Source organism: Pelophylax lessonae, assembly GCF_965119305.1.
Source record: "Pelophylax lessonae genome assembly, chromosome: 3".
Taxonomy (NCBI): domain Eukaryota; kingdom Metazoa; phylum Chordata; class Amphibia; order Anura; family Ranidae; genus Pelophylax; species Pelophylax lessonae.
This window is the reverse complement of record NC_138770.1, coordinates 215,357,824-215,369,972: the sequence shown is the minus strand read 5'-3', so window position 1 is coordinate 215,369,972 and position 12,149 is coordinate 215,357,824. Positions and strand designations below refer to the sequence as shown.

The following is a 12,149-nucleotide window of genomic DNA, read 5'->3' as shown; positions in this document are numbered from 1 at the left end:
TTCTAATAGCAGTGGTGGTATTTGAGGCTGCCACTGTCACATATTTAGTCAGATTTATCTTCAGAGAGCATTTGACAAATGATGAGGAGACATTGTATGATCTCCTCACTGTCTGCTTTACCCCCTGAACCCCACACTAGCGAGAGCTGAGTTCAGTTAAATGAGTCACAGACTGACATGTATACACCCTTCCACTGTCTTTGCAGGTAAAGGGGAACTGGTTGAAGGCAGTAAGTCCGCAGCTCAATTGCGTTGTTTTACTGCCACCCTAACTGCTAGTTTACCCGCTTGCCGACCAGCCGCAAAGTTTTACTGCAGCAGGGCGGCTCTGTCCCACGAAATGATGTACCTGTTCGTCGATTCACGGAACCACTAGGGGTCTGCCATTGTAAACACGGCAGACCACTGTTCTGTCAGTTATGAACACAGGGATCCTGTGTTCTTGTTTAGAAACACAGGTCTCTGTGTTCATACAGCAAGTCCCCCCCACAGTTAGAAATCACCCTCTGGGAACACATTTAACCCTTTGATTGCCCCTGGTGTTAACCCCTTCCCTATAATCGAAAAGAGATGACCGCACTCCGATATAAAATCAAACAGGAGTGTATTTATTCCACATCAAAAAATAGGCATAACTTCAACACTTCAAACTGTGAGTACAAGGACAAAAAGAGGTAGACGCGTTTCACGACTGGAAATGTCGCTTACTCATTACCAAGTCAGACCAGCACCTGACACCACCTCACCTGGAGCGGTCCGTTTCCAGACTGGATTCAGTTAACCCCTTCCCTGCCAGTGTCATTAGTACAGTAACCGTGCATATTTTTAGCACTGATTACTGTAGTATTGTCACCGGTCCCCCCAAAACTGTCAGTCAAAAATGTCAGTTAGGTGTCTGATCTGTCCGCTGCAATGTCGCAGTCCCACTAAAAATCGCTGCTCGCCACCATTGCTAGTAAAATAAATAAATAAATAAAAATGACAAATCTTTCCCTTCGTTTGTAGATGTGATCACTTTTGCGCAAACCAATCAAATACACTTATTGGGATTTTTTTTTACCAAATATTATGTAGCAGAATACAAATTGGTCTAAAATGATGAAAAAATGTGACTTCATTCTTTTTTTTTTTATTGGGATTGTTATAAAGCAGTAAGTAAAAAAAAAATAAAAAAAATATATATATATATTATATATATATAGATATATATATATATATATATATTTTTTTTTTGAATTCTCGCTCTTGTTTATAGTGCAAAAAAATAAAAAAATAAAATACCACCAAAAGAAAGCTCTATTTGTGGGGGAAAAAAAAAGAACAACAATTTTATTAGGGCACAGTGTTGCACGACCGCGCAATTGTCGTTAAAGTAACGCAGTGCTGTATCGGAAAAAATAGCCTGGTCCATAAAGGGGTAAATCCTTCCAGTCCAGAAGTGGTTAAATGAAGCCTTGGAGAATCTGTATTGTTTAGACTGCAACCTAAAAAGCAGTTAAGCATTTTCTTTTGTTATCTTATTTTTTTTCCCTGTGCAACCTCAATGTATTGTGGCTGGAATGAAGAGGCTCTGCATAAAAGTAAATATTTTTAACCATAAATATTTTTAAATCATCATAAAGTAGGGGGTTGCACAATATATATACAGGTGTGCCTGTGTTGTGGGTATCATTTGAAAATGAGTCATAGGTTGGTTGGTCACGATGCTCTAAAGTGAAGTTAACAGACTGAACATTTGTTGGCATTATACACTGTTAACAAGAATGGTAAAAAAAACCACAAGCTTTCCTAACGTAACATAAAATATATGTATATACACACGCGCGCGCATTAGTTCTGCTCTGTCATTATGATTTTTACTGAGCTGGTTGACTAGGGACTCAGCCTTACAAGTCCTCTATCTTCACAATCTAAAGGACTTTTAATAGCATAACAAAATGCCCCCCAATATTTTACTGAGGCATCAATGTCAAGATAGATTGTGCTATTATTGTATTAGTTCCTTCAAATAATAACAATTTGCCCAAGTGTGAGTTAAAGCAGTAGTAAACCAGAAAAAAGAAAAAAAAAAATTGGCTCCTGCAGGATAATATAATGTGTTGATATGCGTTGCATACTAGCACATTATGACAGACTTATTTTAACCACTTGCCGACCGCCGCAAGTACATATACTGCGGCGGTCAGCCCCTCACAGGCAAAGTGACGTATGGGTACGTCACTAGCCTGTGAGGCTCTGGGGAGCGAGCGCGCGCCGCCGGAGGCGCGGTCACAGACCCCCCCCCCCGATGTCCACTGGTCACTCGCGATCGTCGGGTGGAGAGGGAGAAAGGCAGGCGGCTGATGTAAACAAGCCGCCTGTCATTCTCCCCAGTGTAGGAATAGTGATCATACGGTTCTACTATGTAGGACCGCTGATCACTGTTCCTACAGCTCAAGCCACAGCCAATCACAGTTAGAATCACGCCCCTAGGGACACACACCACCCCTCCCTCTCAAAAAAAAGTTAACCCCTTCACTGCCAGTGTCATTTTACAGCAACAGTGCATATGTATAGCACTGATTACTGTAGAAATGTCACTGGAAACCCCAAAAGTGTCAAAAAATGTCAATCAAGGGTCCGATCTGTCCGCCCTAATGTCGCAGTCCCGCAAAAAAAAAAAAAAAAAAATCGCAGATCGCCGCCATTACGCGTTAAAAAAAAAACCAACAAAAATGATAAAAATCTTTCCCTTAGTTAGTAAACGCGATAACTTTTGCGCAAACCAAATCGCTTTTTGCGATTTTTTTTTACCAAACATATGTAGCATAAAACAAATTGGCAGAAAATTTTAAAAAAATTTGATTTTTACATTTTTTTGGGGGGAATTTCATATAAAAAAATGTGAAAAATATTGTTATTTTTGCAAAATTGATGCTCTTTTTTTGTTTATAGCGCATGATCAAAAAAAAAAAAAAAAAATCGCACAGGTGATCAAATACCACCAAAAGAAAGCTCTGTTTGTGGGAAAAAAAGGACGTCAAATTCGTTTAGGTACAACGTCGCACGACCGCGCAATTGTCCGTTAAAGTCACGCAGTGCCAAATCGCAAAATACCCCCTGGTCAGGAAGGGGGTAAAATCTTCTGGGGCTTAAGTGGTTAAAATGAAGCCCTCCAGCAGTGTGCTGTCACCACTGACAGAGCCTCTCACCTTCACCTGGACTTACTTCCAGGTTAGCAAGCTTTGGCTGTTTGAATTGACAAGCTGTGATGATGTCACTACCTCGGCACAGCTCTCTCGGTGGACAGCAGGCCATCCATTGAGAGTGCAGTGCACAGGTGCTGGTGATGTCACCTTATTGTAGGTTTACCTATAGGTATAAATAAAAAATCAGACTTTACTCCTGCTTTAACATGTCCTATATGACCCATTCTAGACTACTATGTATCAAAAGTTTGTTGGTTTTGTTATTTGCTATCGTAGCTATATATAAAAGTTCTTTATATAACCAGACTGTATAATTATAAAATCAACATCACATGATCATATCACATACTATACCATTAAAACATGAAATAATGACATCAGAAAGTATGTGACCCTGGACTAAGGAAACCAAAAAACAGTAACAAGCAACAATAGTAATTAGAAAATTTTCCTCAGACTAGTTGACCACCCATCTCAAAAACAAATAGAGTTTCCAGCACACTTACCAGCCAGGAAAACCACCAAACTGGCCCTAATGGTTTATGTTAAAAATGGAGGGTTTTGTTTGCATACCTTTGCAAATTCAGGTGTAGGCCACAGTGTCCACACAAAGGAACCTCTGTTTATACTGTGGTCCTAACTCTAAATTTCAAGATTCGCAATAGTAGGAGCACATATAAGAATGGATAGATTAAGTGCCGATATGCCTGGAGGGAGCGTACCCCCCTTGGAGGCACAGGGATGCACGTGACGCCCAGCGAAGGAATACAGTGTGTCCCTGAACCCAATTCAACCAACTATACAAAAAAGTGGCAACCACCCCAACATATAACTGGTCTTTGTACAGTTGGATGATATCTGTTCAAAGGGCAGTTATAAGTTGGGGCGGTTTCCATGTTTTTATACAGTTGGTTGAATTCTGTTCAGGGATACACTAGATGCCTTCGCTGCCATTGTGCTTTTACTGGGCGTCACATGCGTCCCTATGCCATTAAGGAGGGGTGGGCTCCCTTCAGGCATACCTGCCCTTAATCTATCCATTCTTATATGTTCTCCTACCATGGAGACTCTGGAAATTTGGAGTTAGGACCGCAGTATATACAGAGGTCTTTTGGCGTGGGCACTGTGCCTTACGCATATGCAGTAGTAGTTTTGCAAGCTGCCTGGTAAATGTGCTGGCAAATCTTTTACTTGTTTGAGATGGACATTGCCCTTCTGTGTGCACCCTGCTGCAAAGGCCAGGTATAGGTTGGGGTGGTTGTCACTTTTTGTATAGCTGACCACCTAAGGAGTCAGTTGCCACACCTGTTTCAAAGATCACCTCAGATAAATAAATCTAATAAAACAGCTGGATTTGGAAAATTCAGTGATAAATCATTTTTGAATCTTGATTTTCTAATTGAATGTTAACTTTTCTTTTTACCTGCACGTGGCCTTGTGGTTGCATGAAGCCCCCCATTACACCAAATGTACACAACAAGTCTTCAGTGTCTGCAGTAGTGGCTAGTGCTGGTATAATTGTATGGAAGGGACGTTTTCCAGGTGAAAGGCAATTTGGATGTCCAGGAGAAAGGGAGAAGTTTTTCCCTCGGTTCTAAAATATAAAAGTTAAAAACATTTTAGAATTAGGATTTGCTCTAATATTTTTTTTTTCTTCTTTCTTAGCGATCCAATGTAGAGCTTCGGTTTTACATACAAGCAGTTTATTATCCATGATCCCATTCTTGGCTAATCTAAAGGGAGTACCCTGCCAAGGGATGCAGAAATGAAGTGCCCATTTTAGGGCTGCAACTAACGATTATTTTCATAATCGATTAGTTGGCCGATTATTGCTTCGATTAATCGACTAATCGGATAAAAACCTAAAAAAAAAAAAAAAAAAGTGTATAATTTAGTTAATATTCTTGAATATCTATATGTAGTGGTAAATATAACTATCCAGCTATATAGTTGGATATTTAATCCACTCTGAAACAGATATATGTATTATTATCAGACTCCGAGATCAATATTTTTAAAAGACCTAAAACACTGTTTTGCAAATTTTCAGACCGGATTTGTATATAATCATGATGGACTCCCTTATTAATAGGCAGGTAGTTTGATACAAGCTCTGTGCCTGCTGTCACTTATGCTGGTAATACACAAACAATTTTTTTTAGAAAATTTTTAAAAACATTCATCCGATTTTTCTAACCATTAGTGTATATTGGTGTCCGGTGTCAACCACAGTGACAGGAAAATTTGAAGGAGCAAACAAATCTTCAAATAGTGTATGTGGTTTTTGCTCAGAAGTTTTATTCATTTTAAAATTTATTGTTAAAAGCAAGTGGAATTTTCAAACAACACTCGTCCAGTCAACAAATATACAAATCATTTTTGAACAAATATAGATGCAAATATTTTTGTCCAAAAATCCAATACATGTATGGGAAGCAGAAGACATTTAGTAGCAGCAGCATGCTTTTTTTTTTCATGTGTATGTATATAAAAAAAATATGCCCAGATATGCAGGATATTTTAACTGGGAGTCAGACATGAAGGTATATGAAGGGTGGAGGGGGGAAAATAACATTTATATATTAAAGTAGTACTAAAAGCTGAGACTTTTTTTTTTTTTTCATGAATATAATAATTTTAAATACAGTATAATGCACAATACTACCGTATTTTCCGGCGTATAAGACGACTGGGCGTATAAGACGACCCCCCCTAATTTTCATCTACCAGTAATACTTATACTTAGGTTACCTTGGAGATATTATACTCGGCGTATAAGACGACCCCCTATTTTTGGGTGATTTTTTTGAGGTTCAAAAGTAGTCTTATACGCCAGAAAATACAGTAATAAACTTTTACTTTAAATGTAATTGTAATGCCTTATATCACCTCTAGTCTATCGGCCTCCACCTTCTCTGGGTTCAGATGCTCATCTTCCCAGCACAGAGTCCTTACAGTGATTGTAAACGTTGGATTCTTTTCTTTTTAACAACAATCTTGTCATACTTACCCTCTCTGTGTAATGATTTTTCACAGAGCAGCACTGATTCTCCTCTTCTGCCCCCCCCCCCCCCCCCATGGCACTTCCAGCCCCTTCTGCCTTCAAAGTGCCCCTATAGGAAGCAGCAAAGTATAGTACTGTACAGAGTGTCCCAATAGCAAGGTTAAAAAACCTCTGCCTTTAGAATCACTTGGTTCCTTCTCTTGCCCAGGACTACATTTCCCATGAGGCATTGCTCCTCACACATTCACAAGTTCTCTGTCATCTACTGACATGTATGGATGGTTTACTGAGCTGTATGTGTGTTGCACTGTATTTTTTAATATGTAAACAAATAATGCATTCTGTATGAAGGACAACTAATCGGCTGACGATTAATCGATTACGAAAATAGTTGACAACTATTTTCATAATCGATTAGTTGAGGATTATAATCGATGAATCGATTAGTTGTTTCAGCCCTAGCCCATTTGTATGTTCTGTCTGCTGAAACCTATATTGAAGACTTTTAAAAATACATCTAACTTCAGTTTGGTTTTAAGGTATACATTTGGCAACCGGCAAAAAAAAAATAAAAATAAAAAAACATTTGACATACATATACTAGAAATGTTTTACCTTGCAAAAGATTAGCACATTTGCCTTATGGTCAAGGATACTGTGCCATTTAGAACAGTCAGGTCAGTTATCTCACTTTTTCTTTACCGCACCTAAACCGGAGTTCCAGGCACACAGTAACTAGGATCCTAAAGTTAAAAACTGAACTGAATAAATTTAAAATTGGTTCCCATTACTACTTTGTTCTGTTTTTTTTAAAAAATCATTACGGTAGTTGAGGATTTTACAAAAAAAATTCAGCTGATTTTAATGCAAGTCAATTTCTCATGGAGTTTAATCTTTATGTGAGAAACAACCAGCATGTTACAACATAAGAGTTAAGGAGAAACTGGATCTATGGGGAAGCTCTGAAATGAGGGAATGCTCTGCTGAGTTCTAACATCCAGTCACATACAAGCAAAAATGCTTTTTTTTTTTCCTTGCATTGAGTATTCTGAAGCTTTACCTCATTTACTAAGCCCCAGAGCAAGTGCACTTGCAGTGTACAGTATATTTGCCTTTAGTAAATCCACCCCATTGTCAATTTTTTCATTTGGAAGTGACAACATTCAGAATAGGGTAGGAGTATGAAATCTAGTTGATGTAGCACCCTACAAGGTAGGTGCTAGGTAAAGCATAGTGGGCCTTGGCTGCCTAACAGCAGGGCCATGATTTTCAGCTGGGCTGTCATGTTTCCCAGGTGTGGCTGTTGAGACTGGGGAGTCTCCCCACTGTTCTCCGTGAGAGAGAGTTCTTATTGGGCATTGGGCAGTGGAGGAAACCCAGCCAATGGCACACTCAGGCCTGTATCTAACACAGAAAGCCAGATTCTGCCACACAACATTCTAGGAGTGGGTATAAGTTTGAGGGGAGCATATGATGCAGCATCTTTGGTGGGAACCAGAGCCCCAGGAGGGAGAGTACGGCTGTCTCTCCTCCTGTCAGATGAATTGGGTGTCCCAGGCGGCTTGCCTGAGGGGACAGAAGGCTGAGCTAAGCTGCAAAGAGGATCCGGTGTGGAGGACCAGCGAAGAGAGAGGGGTCCAGTTTCAGGAAAGCATTCCCAGTTTGTGAGTACTGCAAACTGCCCCTGGGGGTCTGTCTAGTGAGGGGACCACTCCGGTGAAGTTTGTGGGGATCCAGGAGCTAGCTAGCCGGTGCAAGAGTAAAGGGGGTGCCAGTGTTGACCCCGAAGAGAAGCAGAGAGGGTGCCTAGTGAGAGGACCCTGAAGTGTAGAGGGGGTGCCTAGTGAGAGGACCCTGAAGTGTAGAGGGGGTGCCTAGTGAGAGGACTCTGAAGTGTAGAGGGGGTGCCTAGTGAAAGGACCCTGAAGTGCAGAGGGGGTGCCTAGTGAGAGGACCCTGAAGTGTAGAGGGGGTGCCTAGTGAGAGGACCCTGAAGTGTAGAGGGGGTTCCTAGTGAGAAGACCCTGAAGTGCAGAGGGGGTGCCAGCGGTTGGGCCCTGAAGCGTTAAAGTGTACAGCGTGCAGTGTATAGTGTTGAGAGCTGCAGCAGCAGAAGCAGTATACAGAGGCTACCTCAGTCAGCCAGGACTGGAGGGAGCAGTGTTCAGGACTTTTGAGCTAACCAGAGTGTCAGAAGTCAAGTTCAAGTACAGTTCAGCAAGTCAGTGTTTTTCAAGCGCCAGGAAGCATTGGTCGGCATCCAGCCGGCGTCAAGACAGCGCTGAAAGGCATTTTTTCTTCAAAGTGTCCCATTTGTACCTAGTTGAGCCAGAGGAGTATCCCACTCATTCCCTTCTCACATCCCCTATATCAAATAAACCAAACAAACTAAAGATGCCGGACTGGTCTTTGACTCCAATCTCACATTTGGGTATTCAGCTTAAAAGGGGCTGCTGGCGTTTCCGGTAACAATGGCAGACCCTCATTAGGCCCAATGCCTGGAAATCCTGCTACATTTGCAAAAATCCTCAAAATCTATAGGTTTATTTTATTTAGATAGAGCATAAGTTTCACTTTAATGTACCCAGAATAAATAGCATGACCTATTTATGAAAATCCAATTTTCTTCATCAGCCACTGAAAGCCACCTTTTAAACTGTGTCCTTTGCATAATAATTTGTAATTTTAATTACTGATCCTTTCATTTTCTTTCATACAGTACTTGGTTGTTGGATAGCACTGCTGTATTGTTCAAACATTATATAACAATGTTAAAAAAAGTGCTTACGTCATTTTTGGAAGGTTTGGTAATTCATCAAGAAACAGCTAAATCAGATCATGCCGCTCACTGGTTTCTATGTTATGTGTACTTTGCAACCTAGGTCAATATACACTCAGGACATCAAAGGAAAACTAGAGGTCAGCATAATAAATGTGGCAATGTAAATGCCAGGCATTAATGCAACAATGGAAAGTGTACAGCTGGTCAAAACCTGCCTCTTAGGAGGCAATTAAGCCTAAAGATCTTTATTTTCATAAACCTACTGTCAGGGTACCAGGAAACCAGACCACACGCGGATGCAGGTAAAATAAAGCAGTTTATTGGAGCAAACAATAAATGCACAGCAAGCATGAGGAAGTGAGAGCAAAAACAAGCCGGGGTCAAGTCCAGAAGCGGGTAGTAATACAAGAGGGTAGTCTGCCAATGCCGAGTCAAGTCAAGAGCCAGGAGAGTCCTCAGCCAAGCCAGGTCATACATGGAGGACCACAGAGCAGAAGACTGCTAGCAGAGATGCACATTTGAGCACAAACACAAGGGCAAGGACTGCAACCCATCAGGTGATAGATATAGTCAGGTGTGCAGTATCATCACTGTGTGACACCCAGGCAGCAGGCAAGTGATGAAGCAATCAGAGTTTAAAAGAGGCAGCAGTCTGCACATGTTCAAGATGGCTGCCAACAGGAGGGGAAGGTAAAATCTTGACACCTACATATAGGCAAGTGCAGTGCAGCCTCCCTGCAAGAGTGGCCGTATCCAGCGGCCGCCCTGTAGAGAGGGCAGAGGATAAGGGGTAACCAGGTCACCCGAGGCCTCTTTAGGTCTCTTCAGGAAAGCAGCGGTCCAATTGGACACTGCTGCCCAGGTTGCACTGTAGCCTTCGTGTTGGCACCCATTTAGCATAGAGACAGATTCCTAGGCTAGGGGCAGTCAGAGTAGCATAGGATCTGGTTCCTGAGGAAAAGGGACAGAGCAGGGACTGTCACTGTGTTCCATCAGTTGTCGTTTTGTGTTAGACTGCCTTCCCAGCTGGATGTTGTTACCTGTGTGCATTGTACAGTCTGCCTGTTTCATTGTATGTCTTCCAGTCCATTGTGGCCATGTCTGTAGAGTTTGCTGTGCTCTCGCCACAATACTATTTTAATACAATTCGCTGCATCAATCATCCTTTGTGTGAATTTTCTTCCCCTGCGGGCAATGAGCCTGGGCTACACCTGCATAAACACACATAAGAATGTATCTCTGTTCTTATTTGTAGGGAAAAAAATAGCCGGGCAAAGTTATTCAAAGTGATGGGTCACCCTGAAGGGGGCAACTAACTGACAGTAAATATAGGCTGACATCTTGATTAAAACAGGTGATGATCCCAACTTTGAATGATTACATCCCTTGCAGGTGATTGGGAGTTTGTGAATTTCATCTTGTGATACCAAACATCTAGGACAGTCAAAGTGGTAAGTTACCACACAGGGAGATTGCCTATTTGTTCTGTAGAAGTGGGGAGGAAATTAAGCACTATCTGGACAGCTGACAGCTCATGGCAGTTCTTAGTGCTTGTTTGAATCATGTAAGTGTAGCACCCTCCTAGGTAGGTGCTAGAGAGGGAGTATCGTTTTTGGCTCTGTCTGCCTATAAGAGGAGCAGGTAAATTATATATTTCTTTCTGCTTAAGGGAGCAGGATCTGTGAGTTAGGTCTGCTCAATGTGCTCAATGTGTGATTCATCTGGTCTGAGGGAGTGTCCACACTGGTCCAATGAAGAGGCACATTGGAGGAAACCTGCCCAATGAGTAAACAGGCTTTGATACAGCCCCAGGGATTGGCACAGATTGCTGTCTCGGTGCGTTGTGGGATGTGATATAAAAGCCAGAAGTACATGTGCTCGGGGTGTTTGGCTGGTGAGCAGAAAGTAAAGTGTTAAGATTCTGTATGGAGTTGCTATCGGTAACCCAGGGGGACCTGAAAGGTGAGAAAGAAATTCAGCAGCCCTCAAGGGGGTAGGGCTACATAAGAATAGGAAAATATCTCCCACTGCTATTCTGTGGGTAATATCTGTCCATCTATGACCAACTATAGATATAACAATCATCAGCCAGAATGCAAGACCCTCACATATCTATGGGTATTTTATGAATAACCATACACATCTCACTCTTTCAGTGAAAAAGACCAAGCATTGCTTGCAAATTGTTGCAATGATCAGGGAAGGTTTGGGTAAAGTACAGTAAAATTGTGTGAAGGTGCCTGCTGCCCCTTTAATTGTAAAATTACAATAACTAAACTGGATAGAATGGTTAAAAAGGCACTGGTAACCCTGGACGTTTATTATGAAAAATAATAATAAAGTGCTAGTTCTGTTGTGCAAATGTAGCGAAAATATATATATATAAAATTCAGAGTGCTAGCTCTTGTTACTATTGTGAAAAATATTGCTTTAAGTATTTAAATTTATACTAAACAAAATAAAATGGTAATTTTCATCAACAAAATCACTATAAATTTAAAATAGTGAAGTGCTAGTGACAAGAAAGTGTACGGTGCAATAACATTTATAAAGTGCTGGACAGTGTGTAATAAATTATCATTAAGCTGCTTCTTAATAGCAAATACACTTATTATATCTTCAAAAAAAATCCAATATTAAACATATAAATATATTGCTCTGTGGATAAATAAATTGACAAACAATTGTAAAAATATAACTATAGTGCTTAAAAAGTGCTTAAATAGTGGGCTATGATCCAGACAGTTCATGCAAAATAGTGTGGGAATCAATTTCCTGTGGATCAGGTGCTCCAGTGAATAAGGTAATCGATGCCTCTTACCAGATCCTGGTAGGTCACACAGACCTCAAATGCCTGTGATTCTATTTCCTTAGATAGATCAGACCATAGGCACACCTTCACTCCACCTTGATAATTTTTATGGTTTCCAACAAAAAGGATGATTTGGAAAAAATATTCTGCTCCTTCTCCTCTCTCCTCCATTAGTTACCTCACGTGGGTGTATATTAAGCCCATATGCAGGGAGACAGATAAGAAGCCAAAAATAGTGTAATACTGTATTTATTTTATATTACATCTAAACATAAAATGGCTGCTTACTTATTGTAGTGCCCTCCTGGCACAGGGCAATGCGCATCGGTTGCTATGGGCAGGCAGACTGCCTGATGACGCTAG

The 12,149-nt window shown here is 40.9% G+C and overlaps 1 protein-coding gene across 1 annotated transcript in view; it reads right to left on the bottom strand.

Annotated features, from left to right (window-relative positions):
* Positions 1-12,149, bottom strand: part of LOC309551594 (glutathione hydrolase-like YwrD proenzyme) — a 133,232-nt gene that overhangs the window by 13,263 nt on the left and 107,820 nt on the right. Inside the window, exon 9 of the mRNA XM_082252237.1 lies at positions 4,612-4,782. Within this exon, the coding sequence (XP_082108363.1) occupies positions 4,612-4,782 (171 nt within the window). The remainder of the gene's footprint in view (positions 1-4,611; positions 4,783-12,149) is intronic.